The 15,736-nt window shown below is 40.9% G+C and overlaps 1 protein-coding gene across 2 annotated transcripts in view; it reads left to right on the forward strand.

Moving 5' to 3' along the window:
• UNC13C (unc-13 homolog C) overlaps window positions 1–15,736 on the forward strand; it is a 550,871-nt gene that overhangs the window by 318,840 nt on the left and 216,295 nt on the right. For both annotated transcript variants that reach the window (XM_075530957.1, XM_075530958.1), the window contains one exon: window positions 10,136–10,269. In XM_075530957.1, the coding sequence (XP_075387072.1) occupies window positions 10,136–10,269 (134 nt within the window). The remainder of the gene's footprint in view (window positions 1–10,135; window positions 10,270–15,736) is intronic.

Consider the following 15,736-nt stretch of genomic DNA (forward strand, 5'->3'; position numbering starts at 1 on the left):
AGAGCAAGATTTCCCAATTGATGTGCTCATAACAGATTGCATTATGGAGATGATTACGTTGTGTTCGATTTCATCATGGAGGATTACTAAAGTTTTAACTGTCAAACTACACGAAACCTGGTCCTGTCCAATTGACACAAACTTTTGGCCATGATGGTATTAAGCCAACTCTAATTTCAGCTATAGAACAAGAGTGATCGCTGAGATGATACAAAGAGTCAAGAACAGTACCATTAGTAGCTTTTTCTCTTTATTATACTTTGATACAAGTTGCTCTTGCTATGACAGTGACTTGAAAGTTCTAAAACTTGAGGGGGAAATATATTGGAAATTAGAACTAGATCCCCCTGTGCCTAAACTCACAATCAGCGCATGAGTTCTGGGAACACTTGACACTCCAGTTGAGGGAAGTTTAAGGGGATTTCACATAAGCACAAATAGTTTCATCTCTGAAAGGCCTCCCCTTTATTTTTTTTAAATCATTTTATTTGGGGTTTATACAACTCTTATCACAATCTATATGTACATCAATTGTGTAAAGCACATTTGTACATTCATTGCCCTCATCATTCTCAAAACATTTGCTCTCCACCTAAGCCCTTGGCATCAGCTCTTCATTTTCCCCCTCCTTCCCTGCTCCCCTCTCCCTCATGAACCCTTGATAATCTATAAATTATTTTGTCATATCTTACCCTCTCCGATGTTTCCCTCCACCCACTTTTCTGTTGTCTGTTCCCCAGAGAGGAGGTTATTTGTAGATCCTTCTAATCAGTTCCCCCTTTCCAACTCACCCTACCTCCACCCTCCAAGTATCACCACTCACACCACTGATCCTGAAGGGATCATCTCCCCTGGATTCCCTGCGTTTAAAGTTTCTGTCTGTACCATTGTACATCGTCTGGTCTTGCCAGATTTGTAAGGTAGAATTGGGATCATGATAGTGGGCGGGGAAGAAGCATTTAGGAACTAGAGGAAAGTTGTATGTTTCATTGTTGCTATATTGCACCCTGACTGGCTGGTCTTCTTACCAAGACCCTTCTGTAAGAGGATGTCCAGTGGCCTACAGATGGGCTTTGGGTCTCCATTCCGCACTCTTCACCCCCCACCCCCATTCACAGTGATAGGTTTTTTGTTCTGATGGTGACTGATACCTGATCCCTTTGACACCTCATGATCGCACAGGCTAGTGTACTTCTTCCATGTGGGCTTTGAAAGGCCTCCCCTTTTCAACCAGATATATACCATAATAAAATTAAGCTCAGTATTATTTCTCAGTGGTAATGATTTTCATACATAAATGATATAACTAGATTTTGGAATTGATGATTTAAAGGAGAAACAGAATCTATCTATATATATATTTAAAAATAGTAGACAATGTTTTCTATCATCAGATATGAGAAAATATTGGAATTAAAATAAGTTCCTCACCAGTAAAAATGATAATATGTTTCTGTGGAAATAACTGAAAACCATCCAAATGGGCACAGTTTACTTATGCAGTTCTTGCTATATATGTAGTGAGGACATCAACCATTATCACTTGGATTTCAAAGAGATTGGAAGGCAAGACAGTGGAGAAGCATTGTAGTGAGCAAACAAACAACATGGGAAGGCTTCAGGTGTGATCTGATTGGAACTTGGAGGCTGATATCTGGCTGGCTAAAAACTGTGCTTAAAAACATGTGATTGATTTGGGAAACATATATGACTTGATTATTGCTGAGTTTGAAGTGAATGGGCTTCAAAGAGTTTGTGTGTGCTAGACAGGTTTTCTGGAGAAGATACACTAGTGAATCTTGCATGTGTCTGTATATATAGAAGGAGATATCAATGAAAGGCTCACCTAGTTAGAGAAGTACCTAATACTAGCCCGGATTTAAGCGAGGTCTTTTCTAGAAACTCCTGTAGCTCCAGCACCTGAGGTGTAGGAAGCAGAGAAATGAAGCAGGGAGACCACCAGCTGGTGGATGCAGATCGGAATAAATGAGAGACTGGCTGAGTGACTTTAAGGTCAGCAGTCCACTGGTGTCTTTGGGGTTGGCGGGTGATATAATCAGGATGTTGATGAACTAGGTGAAGGATCCAGTGCCATCCAAAGTGAGCTGACTTCAGTCTGTTTGTTCTCAGTCACTTATACCCGGAATAAAACCTCTCTCAAGACTGAGCAGATTCATGGCTTGGTTGCTTTTCAAGAGATCCCATCATGGAGAACACCCACCCAAGTTGACATACAATTTCTCACACTGTGGAAAATGGAATGGAAAGATAGTGATTTTTTTCTCATGGCATTTCTGAAGCCCACACATAGCTGGTAAAGACACTGTAAGAAACAAAATATGGAAAAGTCTATCAAAACAGATGATTCTGCTAATGTAAAAAAATCCCAGCAGATTCTCTTGCAGATATATGTGGCAAGTCACCTAGACTATTTCTCTTCCTCCATCTCGTCTTCATGCATGGGAGAGGCGGAGTTGAAAGAGAACATAAAATACGTTGTGGGGTTCCAGAGAAAGCTTGCTCCTTAGAAGCAAGGTGGCAAGACTTTATCTCCTAATAGTTGGGCATATTACCAGGAGGAATGAGCTCTTAAAGAAGGACATAATGCTTTGTAAAATGGAAAGGCAGAAAAAAGAGGAGGGCCCTTCATGGCAGAGATGGACATAGTGCTGCAGCAGGAGCTGAGCCGTAAAGCTCCTGAGGGCAGTACAAGACCAGGCAGGGTCTTATTCAGGTGCATAAGAGTCCAGAGGAGTTGGAGCTGACTTGGTGTCTCCTAACAACTGAATTAACAGCTAAGCAAATGTTAATCTGTTTAGCACAGACGTGTCTCTGTATGGATGTGTATGGGCAACAGGCTTCCTGAAATTGGTGGGGAAAATGGAATGAAAAGGTACTAGTGTTTTCCATGAACTTCCGAAGCCCTCTTGTTACGTGTAACAGCCAGTCTTATGAAGCATGACGAATGGGGGAGAAGCATACTTTGTCAAAAGCTGTTGCAACCTTATCTTAGTAATTCTTCAAATACAATGTGTGATGGGCTTCTGTACTCAAGCACGCCATTTTGGGTTCTTCTGCCAAACAACTTCACCAACCCTTGTCTAGCCAGCTTTTTTTTTCTATTTTCAACTTTTTATTTTGGAAATATTCAAAAGTAGATAATCCATTATGATAAATTCCCAAGTATTTATTGCACAACTTTAAGATTTATCGTCATTTACTTGTTTTTTGTGTTGTTGATCATTTAAATCATTTTAATGGGGCCTCTTAGAGCTCTTATAGCATTCTATGAATCAATTGTATCAAGCAATTTATACATAAATTGCCATCATCATTTTCTAAACATTTAGTAATTGAGCCTTTGGTATCAGATCCTTTTGTATCCCTCCCTACTTCCCCCACCACCATCCTCATGACCCCTTGATAAATTATAAAATGTTATTGGTTTCATTTCTTACACTGACCACTGTCTCCCTCCACCCGTGTTTCTGTTGTTATTCCCCTTTGGTGAGGGGACTATGCATAGATCATTGCAATTCTCCCTTTCTCTCCTCATCCCTCTACCTTCTCCCTACCCTCCTGGTATCACTGCTCCCATTTCTGCTCCTGAGGGGGTTATCAGATCTGGATTCCATGTATCGTGAGCTCTTATCTGTACTAGTGTACATGCTCCTGTCCAGCCAAAACTGAAAGGCAGGACTGGAGTCAGGGGTGAGGTGGGGTGAGGAAGCCTTAAAAAACCAGAGGAATAGTGTGAGTTTCATCGGTGCTATACTGCGCGCTGGTTGACTCATCCCTTCCTTGTGACCCTTCTGTGAGGGAATTTCCTAGTATGTAAAGATAGGTTTTGTGTCTCTGCTCTGGCCCAGCTTGTTTTCAATAATATGGCTTTGTTGTTGTTGTTTTGGGTCTTCTGGTGCCTGTTACCTGATTCTATTGACACCTCATGATCACACAGCTGGTCTGCTTCTTCCATGTGGGCTCATTTATTCTCTGCTGGAGGGCTGCTTATTGAAATTCAAGCCTTCATGACCAGAGATGCTATATATTTTGATAGCCAGGCACCATCAGCTTTTTACAATACATTTGCTTATGTACCCGTTTTGTCTTCAGTGACCATGTTGGGAGGGTGAGCATCACAGAATGCCAGTTTGTTAGAACAAAGTGCTCTTGCATTGAAGGCGGGCTTGAGCAGAAACCCAAAGTCCATCCACTACCTCAATGTATTGCCACATAAATATATGTACGTACACCAATACATCTGTTTTTATGAATTACTATATTTACATAACTGCACACCTATGTTTATACCTCTATGCATAGCTTTGCTTCTTAGAGCTTTCCTCAGTTTCCTTTTACCTTCTTTCTGCCCCACCATCATGCTTGCTCTTCTGCCTCTTAGTAATTCCTCAGCTAGATTGCTGTATCTCTACATCCTCCTCTTGGTTGCTTTCAGTTCCCTGTTTGTTCCTCTGTCTGAGGCATTGTTTGCTCACTGCTCCCCCCCACCCGACTCTGCCCTCCCCCCTTACTTCTGTTCTGTTACTTTCCCCTAGGGCTTGCTTCCCATGCCTATCTTATATTGCTAAGTAAAACAATAATAACAGGGACAAAACAAAAGATTGAATAAAAAGAGGGGTGGGGGGAAATTAAGAAAAAAAAACTATCAAAAAACCACCCCAAAGCATATATAATTCCAGGTCTGCTGTTGCGGGGTCTTTGGGGGATTTGTGGCTTTGCTTTGATCTGTTATGGTCCCTTCTTGGTTCACCCCACTGTGAGGGTGCTCAGACTAGACACACTCCCCGCCGTGTGTACCCAGTGTTGTCCTCTGTCTCAGTATGCTACAGTGAAGAGACACCATGTCTTGACCTGTTGTGGGCCCTACAGTCCTCTCTGTGCCTTAGCAGCCCCGTGCAGGGACATCATCCTCGGCGCTTGGTGGGCTGATAGGGGCTGCAGATGCCCACACCTCTATTTCTTTCTTGGTTGCTCTTGTGTGGCTGTGGTAGTCCGGCCTCTCTCCCCAACCTGTAGTATGTAGTAGCACATACTTTTTGGGAGGGTATCAGTTTGGCTCTGATTGGGGCTGGCCCTGTAGACTTCTCTGTTCATGAGTTGCTCCATGTGGTTTACGGTGCCCTCCCGGTTTGGCTCACCATGGTGGGGTCTGCACTCACGCTCCCACTTCTGTGGAGACATAAACAATACACTCCCCCTGCGTGGTCAGTGCTCTATACCCCCAATGCCATTGTCTCCCTCTTTTTTTCCCTCCTCCCTTTTCTCCCTCCTGCCCCCCACCCCCACCCCTTTGCCCTTCTTTCTGTTGGCATGACATATACATCCTTGGGTTTGGTCTGGTCCCACCTACCTGCCTGTGCCTCAGTCTGTAAAGTGTGAGATAAGTGGCTTGTCTTCTATGGCTCACATTGCACTTGTCCTTTTGTGATTGGCTAACTTCACTTAGCATGATCTGCTTCATGTTATCATCACTGCTTTATAGTGATGCGTCGTACGCCATTGTGTGTATGTGCCAGAGTTTTCTAATCCACTCACTTATCGATGGAAATTTAGGTTGTTTCCAATTCCTTGCGATTGTAAATTTGGCCGCAATAAACACTGGAGTGCAGGTGACTGGATGTGATCTATTTCTTTTTTTCTTTTTAAAATCATTTATTGGGGGCTCGTACAACTCTTATCACAATCCATCCATCCACCCATTGTGTCAAGCATTTTTGTACATTGGTTTCCCTCATCATTCTCAAACATTTGCTTTCTACTTGGTATCAGTTACTCATTTTCCCTTCCCTTTCTGCTCCCCGCTCCCCCATGAACCCTTGATAATTTATAAATTATTATTATTTTGTCATATCTTATACTGTCCATCTTCTGTGAATGTGCCCAGTAGAGGCATTGCTGGATCATAAGTTAACTCAATTTCCATTTCTAAGCAGCTTTTAAAAAGAATTGCATAATTATATTCTCATTGGAAAAAGCATGCGGAATTCCAGAGAAATGTTCTATACCAATTTCAGAGGTATGGCATATGGCACCTCTAACACTTTCATGTATATGCCATGATTCTATATACTGAATCCTCTTGATGGAAGAGTCTCATATAGTCTTATATAATGAAAATGCTGTGTGTATTCTTTCCATTTATCTGTTCAGACTTTTGTATCATGAAGCATTCTATGATAAACATCATTGGAAGCTTTAGTCAGCGGATTAGACACCCTGACTACTTCCCATTTTAAAAATTATTTTCCCCACTGAAAAATACCAACTGCCATCTGGTCAGTTCTGGCTCAAAATGGCCCTGCAGGACAGAACAGAACTGACCAGTCGGCTCTCCAAGGTTAGACTCTGTGCAGAAGCAGACGGCCACCCGTTTCTCTTGTAGAATGGCTGGTTGGTTTGAACTACCAACCTTTTGGATGGTGACCTGTGGGTCAAGTACTTAACCTCTGAATCACCCAGGCCCCTCTCTTCCCATTAGAATCACTCATTTTCTTTCAAGACTGGTCTTCAAGAATCTACTAATGAAATAATTTTACCTATTATAATAGTCACTATAATTGCAATTGCTCTAAATCATCATGTAATCAACGTACTGTAATTTCATTTACTAGTAGTTATTGACAAATTTCAAATTGCTGTGATTACAGTCATTCATAAAGCCTGCGATCAATATGAATGTGTTTATTGCTGCTGCCGCCCGTTGTCATCACGTTGATTTTCATTCCTGGTAACCTCCTGTGTATAAATCACAACTGTAATCCACGAGATTTTCAAGTTGATGATGCTTTGGAAGCAGACTTCCGGTCTGTCTTCTGAAATGCCTCAGAGTGGGTTCGAACTGCCAGCCTTTCAGTTAGTAGGCAAGCATGTAAGTATTTGGGTCAGCGACTTGCTCCATGAAGTTTTATTTCACATTAGGATTATTCCACCATGGTCAGATGTCCTAGCAGACTTCCTCCAGGCCCATTCAGGCCAAGTCAATCCCGGCACCTGAAGACCACATGTCTGAGAGTAGAAGTGTGCGTGTCAAGGGTTTGAGTAACTCACTTTGCAGAAGTGGAACCCGGGCCTTTTCCCTAGGGATGCTCTGTGGGAATGCAGACCTCCCACATGATGTTTAACAGCAAAACGCACAAACAATTGGAACCACCAAGAGGTGCTGACAGACTTCTGTGGCTGTTCTTGTTCGCTGTGGTTCTGGCTCCTAGCGACCCTTTGACAACTGAACGAAACACTGCCTGGTTCTGTATTATCCTCTCAGTTGCTGGAGATGTCTAAGATAAACGAATGAAAGATTAACTCGAAATATGTAATTCTTGAGAAACCCAGTCAATATTCAAATGTTTGGTACCTATTTCTATAAATATGCAGTCTAGTTACACTCGCTGTTTTGTGGCATGTAAACACTTAACTTGGGATCCAATTTGGTTTAGTCTGTTGCAACCTAAAAATATGAGGGAGAAAAAAAAAGATACCATCAGGCCATCTAGCTCAAGGGATCCATAAGCCGTCACTAGGTAACTGGACATCCCCTTACAGAAGGGTCATGCGGAGGAGACAAGCCAGTCGGTGCAGTGTAGCAACCATGAAGCATACAACCTTCCTCTAGTTCTTAAATGCTTCTCCCCTCCCCCACTATCAAGATCCCAATTCTACCTTAAAAATCTGACTAGACCAGAGGATGTACATTGGTACAGATAGGAAATGGAAACGTAGGGAATCCAGCACAAACGATCCCTTCAGGACAAGTGATGAGAGTGGCAATACCAGGAGGGTGGAGGGAGGGTGGGGTAGAAAGGGGGAAGCAATTACAGGGATCTACATATAACCTCCTCTGTGGAGGACGAACAACAGAAAAGTGGGTGAAGGGAGACATCTGACAGTGTAAGATATGAGAAAATAATAATTTATAAATTATCAAGGGTCCATGAGGAGGAGGGGGAATGGGGAAGGAGGGGATAAATGAGCCGATACCAAGAGCTCAAGTAGAAAGCAAATGTTTTGAGAATTATGAGGGCAACAAATGTACAAATGTGCTTGACACAATGGATGTATGTATGGATTGTGATAAGAGTTGTACAAGTCCCCAATAAAATGATTTTTTTAAAAAAAAGATACCATCAATACTGGCTCTGCTGTCAAAGGAAAAATGTGATGGAAGTCTAATGTGTGTCAGCTAAGGGACTTTGCAATTAATGCATATTCAACTTCTGTCTCTCCTATTATCCATATTACTCTTTAGAGGTTGATGATAAGTGACTGTGATCTTAGACATATTATCTTTAGCAATTTCCTTTCAGTTAATCACATCACCTCAAATATATTATATATATAGCTTGGCTATGTATGCATCATGGTGATTAATGATAGTATTCAAATGTAGTCCATTAGGCATAAATTTATTTACAACTATTACAGCTCCCCAGATGCTCTGGGTTTCAAAATACTTACTGGACGGAAAACTCTACTGTGCTTACATAATGAACCAATAATTACATTATTGTAATAAAATCTTCTTTTTAAAATCAAAGAGACATTTTAATTAAAAGCCTACCTAAAAAGTAAGCAAAGCTGGATGAAGCCTGCGCTGCTTTATTTTTCTTAAAAATTTCATGATGAATTTTGACAGCTCAAATATATTCAGGAATTAGGGGAAAATCCTGCCATAGAGTTTCAAGTGGTTCTCAGATATGGAAAGGTCTTAAGCATGCTTATAGTTTATTGTGACTATTTGAAATATGTTGTATAATAGCCATTTAATTTTTGACCGCTTTTATTTATCACTCCACGTTTTAATATCTGCTGAGTTTTTAGCAGAAAGGCAAATCAATAGAGCTTGGATGCACCCTAGGGTAATACATCTCCCGAAATATATAATATAGTCTGGTATGGGAGTCTCTAGTGGTAAGTAGACTTTAGCCTGAATAAGAACAGTAAGAGGATGGTAACTCCCCTAAATAGAATTCCATGTCCTGGGCAGCATCGGGAGAGATGCCACATGAAGCCACTTATCATGAGTGACTGCATCATGAGCCCTGAGTGGTACAGTACTTCAGCCTTGTCAGTGATTGGAACTCACCAATCATACCTCAGGGAAAAGATGTGTAATTGTCTGTTCCTGTAAAGATTTATAGCTTTGGAAATCCCACGGCACAGTTCTACTCTACCGGAATATAGACTGTGAGTCATGACAGACTCGGAAGGCAGGAATTTGTTTTGTTGTTCTGTTGATCTCAGAACATTTGGTCAGATAAAATGAATATACCTTACATCAGAACAGTCATGAGTTCCCTGAACTCTACAAATTGATGTTTCATATATCCTAGACCTATATACCTATTAATGATTTAGAAAAATAGTCAAGATTTCTAAGCCATGTTTCCCATTTATCTGTATGCTTAAGTGACATTTATCCCTACTTTTATCTTTTTGCCTAATGTTAAAAAGTAAATGCAAAAGAAGTATCCTAATTATGTGCATACACACCAAAATAAGTTTATAATGTGGAAAAATATGAAATTTATATGTGAAACTCTGAAGATTATTGTGATTTTGTTCACCTCCATCTCAATTCATCCCAGGACACCCCTGCATCCATTGATGAGTTTGGAAGAATGGAGTCAGTATTTGAATAAAAATTCAAATCAGATTTTTTAGGGGATGGGTAGATTTACCAAATTGCAGTAAATAAAATAAATATGTAGGTTAAATGAAAAACTATTCAAGTAAACTCTGCGTTGTGGAAATTAACAGCACTGGTAAAATGAGCAGGCAGCCTTGAACTACCAATGTGACTTTGGATAAGATATTTAGGCATCTTTAACACAGAGAACTCAGTCTTTATTGTCACAAGAAGCCACAAGGAATGACTATTTTCTGAACTGCAGTATATAGTCGGAAGAAAGAAAGAAACGTCTATTCAAAGTATTTAGAAATCTAAGTCCTCGGCCACTGAGTGGTTATCCTGTGGGATGCGGTTCAATGGGAGAGGAAAACCTCACTTACTGAGCGTGAGTCCACACGGGTTTCCTGTGGTCCCCCTGTTTGCCAGTGACGTGTGACTCAAGTCATTCCCTTTAACCTTCTCTCTTGCATGTGTGTGACCTGTGAGCAGAGTCAGAAACAGGATGTTCCTCGGGAAGATCAGGGCCCAAGCACCAAGACCTTGGACTTCTGGCCGCAGCTTATCACCCTGATGGTCACCATTATTGACGAGGACAAAACTGCCTACACACCTGTCCTGAATCAGTAAGTATACGGTTTTGGAAAATAAGTGTGTTTTCGTCCATTAAAAGTAAGGAAAAGAAAGTTTTCCAAAGTTTATACTTTCATGACACCCTTTTAGAAGTGACCACAATGAAGCTAGTTGGAAAGGGAATAAAAAAAGTATTTTCTTCTCTTATCAATCCATCTCACTTCAATATTATAATGGGCTTTTATCTGGAGCCCGGTTGAGTGTGAATCTAGCTGACTCTTGAATAGCATGTGGGTGGGAGGGGTGCTGACCTCCACAGAGTCGGAAATCTGCATCTAACTTTAATCCCCACCAAAATGTACCTATGAATAGCTTCTTGTTGACCAGAGGTCTTACCAATAACAGTCAAATAATATTTATCTTCTCCTATGTTACAATTATATGCTTCACCCTCACAAAAGTTGCATTTTCCCTTTTATCATTTTATTAGGGTTCATACAACTTTTATCACAATCCATACATACATCCATTGTGTCAAGCCCAATTTTACATATGTTCCTATCATCATTCTCAAAACATTTGCTTTCTACTTGAGCCCTTGATATCAACTCCTTATTTTCAATACAATATAAAACTCATTACGATCGAATACATGCCTATTCACAGTGACCCTATAGGACAAGGCAGAACTGGCCCTGTGACTTTCTGAAACTCAAACTAAGGGTAGGAAGCCTTGTCTTACTCCCAAGAGAATATGATATGTTTACCCAAAGTGCAAGGTTGTTATGCATGTTCTTGCAGCTGCAGCTGTGGCTTCCCAGCTTGCCTTCATGTTAAAAGAGATCCTAATGCTGGATTCACTTACCCTGTAAGGTGTGCAATGACAGACCTATTAGGCAGTTCACTTTTTCTTTGGATGTCATGACTGTTCTGGCTCTTGAGAGAACTGCCAACATCACTAGTGGCACCTCATCAGGGTCCTTTGGAGTTATTATAAGGTTTATGATATTACACGAAACACGATGAAAAATCCCCAGGATCACTTTTTACTGGGTCGTGCACTTTATAGGAGCAACTGAACAGCTGAGATGATGACCATAACATGGCTTTTAAGAGATCCACACATATGTGGACTCTCACAGTTCAAACCCAGGCTGTTGAAGGATCCGCCCCAAGATTTAATGCTTATTTGATGCAAACTATTTCTCTCTCTCTTCATGTTCCTTTTGTAAGTACTTTGTTTCTCAAAGACGAAGAAACTGCACTTCCCTGAAAACAGAGGAATGTTAAGCATATTTCATTGTAGATGTTTAATAGTAAATATTTGTCAACATGCCTGCTTCCAAAGTAGTTGTACATGCGAAAGATAACAACTTGAGTGAAATAAGTTCTAGAACAAGTCTACTTTCCATTAACAAACTCATACCTATGCCTCCATGCATCACATTTATAAGTTATAAGCAGGTAGAAAAGGCAGATGGATTAAAATTCATGACTGTTCCAAGAGTTTATAAAAATTGTCCTCATCAAAATGCCACTCGCTGCAAACCTTGGGAAAATTATCTAATTCTCCTGGATCTCAGTTGTCTCAAATGTAAACAAGGATATTTTGTGAGGCAATTCCCAAGATCCAGACCAACTTTAAATTGAGAAGACCTTAGAGTTTAGAGTTTAGTTCACACCCACATGCTGAGGGATTGCATTAGACCGTCGCAGCTGACTGCCAACCCTGACTCTGATGGAGAGAGGGTGCCCAGCATTTTGGTAGGACCTGAAATGGTGGCAGTGCCCAAAGCAAGGATCACAGAAGTTGGCAAACCAAGTATCGCGTGAAGTAGATTCAGATTTCTGTAAGGACTATTTTCTTTTTTTCCAATCTCTTTACCTGCAAAAACAATTAGGGACAAAGTTTTTGTTGAATTGGAATTCCAATAACAGAAGTCATCAATGTAATCTAGTGCTTATTCTTTTTTGCCTCTTTCATCATCCATTTTCATCTGCTTAGAGTTCCTCCAAATTTCGGAGAAAGTATTTTTTTGATTGATATGCTGTAAAATTCTCACCCTTGACAACGGGGGTCTCCCGGTGATCATTTGTAGACACTGATCTTCTTTCTCATCTGATGTCCAGGAAAAAGGGAAGAAGCTCCTTTCTGAATGCATGTCATGTCTTCATCTCATCATGGGTCATAGTTAGTTCTCAGGTCTCTGGGAACTCTGGGAAATAAGTGTATTTTTTTATTTACTTTCTGATCCTTTCTTGAAAAATGCAGGAGCTCTTTCAAAGTCCAGAGATCAACAACTCGTTTCAAGACTGCCCTTGGGCTATGAAAACGGAGTGAATAAATAACTTTTAAATGGAAATAAACATAATCCGAAGAATGCAAATTAAAAGTTCAAAGCTTAGACTTCCAATATGTTTTCCTTTGGGGAATATACCATCTTTTTTTTACCAAATATTATAGTCTCAGAGTGTGAAAAGTAAGACTATGGGTAATGGCTCAGTTCCTCACAATTACCTTTCATCATATACCATGGCAAATACCCCAAAACTTCAGGCGACTATCTGTGACTATCTTGCAGGATGTGAAGTAAATTTAGTTTGGGCAAAACCTAACTTAAAATAATAAACTGAATTAAGCTTTCCAGGTATAAAAATGAACAATGATATGCAGAAAATAGAGAGATGTCTTGGTTTTGTTTCATTTATGTGTCTATGTCACCTTTTATCATCCAGAGAAAATTTAGCCCTAACAAACCTGAATGTCTTCCCTCTATGTGGAATTTTGATTGTATGTTACTGTGTTTTGTGATTGTATTTGCCACTTGGAGAATGTCCTAATGTCTTATTTGTAACCAAGAGGAACATTTTGTTCCAAAGGAAGTATGTAGCCCTTAGTTGAACCCATGTTTCAAGTGAGCTTATCTGCTTTTAGTGGCCAGTGTGACACCCTTGTGATATAGTGAAATTTTTATTCACAACAGTTTCTTTGTTTGTACAACATATCAAATGTAGGCTTCCCTAATCATCTGTTGTCACTAGGGCTAGTGCCATCCTGCACCAAGTAAGAGAGCCAAGCCTAAATCTGGAATCTTTTCAACTGCTAGATAGAAATTCAATTTCAGAGTCCCAGCTCAAATCTTTGGGAAATCTGTGTCCAGAGGTCCATATTACTAATAAAGCACCCCCATAAGTCCTGATGGAGCCTAGTAGTATGGTGGTTATGCACACAGCTGCTAACTGGAAGGTTCGTGGCTTGAGTGAGTCGGAATGGACTCTTTGGCTATGGGTCACATCTGTCATGTGTTCTAAAGGGTAAGCACTGCCAAATTAGGGTGAAGGAGAAAAGGTGTTGTGTTGGTGGAAGTTCTTAGAAGTGCTTTGGCATTAACTCCCACTCATAGCTACCATCTGTGTAATAGGAATCAATGCCACTGGACCCTGTGCCATTCTGTGTGTGTGTGTGTGTGTGTGTGTGTGTGTGTGTGTGTGTGTGTAAGAAAATTTATTTTTCTTTATTTAATACCCAGTATTTATATGCATATGAGGCAATAGAAAATATCATGACCTGGCTCATGCACACCTTAGTCCTCAATGGGACCTCTCTGAATTTCTTTTTAAATCATTTTACTAGGGGCTCATACAACTTTTATCATAATCCATGCATACATCAATGGTGTAAAGCACATTTGTACATTCATTGCCCTCATCATTCTCAAAACATTTGCTCTCCACTTAAGCCTCTGGCATCAGCTCCTCATTTTTCCCTCCCTTCCCACTCCCCCCTTGAACCCTTTAATTTAGAAATTATTATTTTGTCATATCTTGCACTGTCTGACATCTCCCTTCACCCACTTTTCTGTTGTCCGTCCCCCAGGGAGGAGGTTTTATGTAGATCCTTGTAATCAGTTTCCCCTTTCCACCCTCCCCTCCCCTCACTCTCCTGGTATCACCACTCTCACCACTGGTCCTGAAGGGATCATCCACCCTGGATTCCCTGTGTTTCCAGTTCCCACCTGTACCAGTGTACATCCTCTGGTCTAGCCAGATTTGTAAGGTAGAATTGGGATCATGATAGTGGGAGGGGGGAAGGAGGAGGAAGCATTTAGGAACTAGAGGAAGGTTGTATGTTCCATTGTTGCTATAGTGTACCCTGACTGGCTCATGTCCTCCCCATGTCCCTTCCATAAGGGGATGTCCAGTGGCCTACAGATGGGCTTCGGCCCTCCACTCCGCACTCCCCCTCATTCACATAATATGATTTTTTTGTTCTGATGAAGCCTGATACCTGATACACAGGCTGGTTTGCTTCTTCAAGGAACAACAAGTGATCCAAATCGGTGATGAAGAGGGTGTAGGAGGCCTGGTAGGGTGTGATCAAGGGTAATTTAACAAAGAGTAATTACTGAAACCCTAATGAAGGCTGAACATGATAATGGGACAAGAGGAAAGTAAAAGGAAATAGAGGAAGAGCTAGGAGGTAAAGGGCATTTATAGAGGTCTAAATAAAGACATGTACGTATGTAAATATATTTATATATGAGGATGGGGAAATAGATCTGCATGCATATATGTATAGATTTAGTATTAAGGTAGCAGAAGGGCATTGGGCCTCCACTCAAGTACTCCCTCAATGCAAGAATACTTGTTCTATTAAACTGGCATTCCATGATGCTCACCTTTCCAACAAAACTGCTGAAGACAAAGCAGGTACATAAGCAAATGTGGTGAAGAAAGCTGATGGTGCCCAGCTATCAAAAGAGATAGCATCTGGGGTCTTAAAGGCTTGAAGGTAAACAAGTGGCCATCTAGCTCAGAAGCAACAAAGCCCACATAGAAGAAGCACACCAGCCTGTGCGATCATGAGGTACCAAAGGGATTCGTTATCAGGCATCAAAGAACAAAAAGTCATATCATTGTGTGCTCACCTCTGTGATAAGCAAATATGGTGAAGGTAGCTGATGATGCCTGGCTATCAAAAGATATAGCATCTGGGGTCTTAAAGACTTGAAGGTAAACAAGCAGCCATCTGGCTCAGAAGCAACAAAGCCCTGTGCCTTTCTTGTAAGCATTGCGGTGTTTGAGCCTATTGTTGCAACTAGCCACTCTGTCCATCTGGAGGGTCTTTACCCTTTTCATTGACCCTCTGCTGAGCTGGTCATCCTTCTCCATGGAATGTTCTCTCTTAATAACATGCCCAAAACACCTGAAATAAAGCCTTGCTGTCCTCACTTCTTTTTTTTAATAAAATTATTTTATTAGGGGCTCAAACAACTCTTATCACAATCCATACATACATCAATTATGTAAAGCACATCTGTACATTCAGTGCTCTCATCATTCTCAAAACATTTGCTCTCCACTTAAGCCCCTGGCATCAGCTCCTCATTTTTTGACCCTCCCTCCCCGTCCCTCATCCCTCATGAACCCTTGATTATTTATAAATTATTATAAAGGGAGTCTGTCCAACTTCTCCCTTCACCCACTTGTCTGTTGTCCGTCCCCCAGTGAGGAGGTTAT

This window comes from Tenrec ecaudatus, chromosome 14, assembly GCF_050624435.1.
Source record: "Tenrec ecaudatus isolate mTenEca1 chromosome 14, mTenEca1.hap1, whole genome shotgun sequence".
In the NCBI taxonomy this organism is placed as follows: Eukaryota; Metazoa; Chordata; class Mammalia; order Afrosoricida; family Tenrecidae; genus Tenrec; species Tenrec ecaudatus.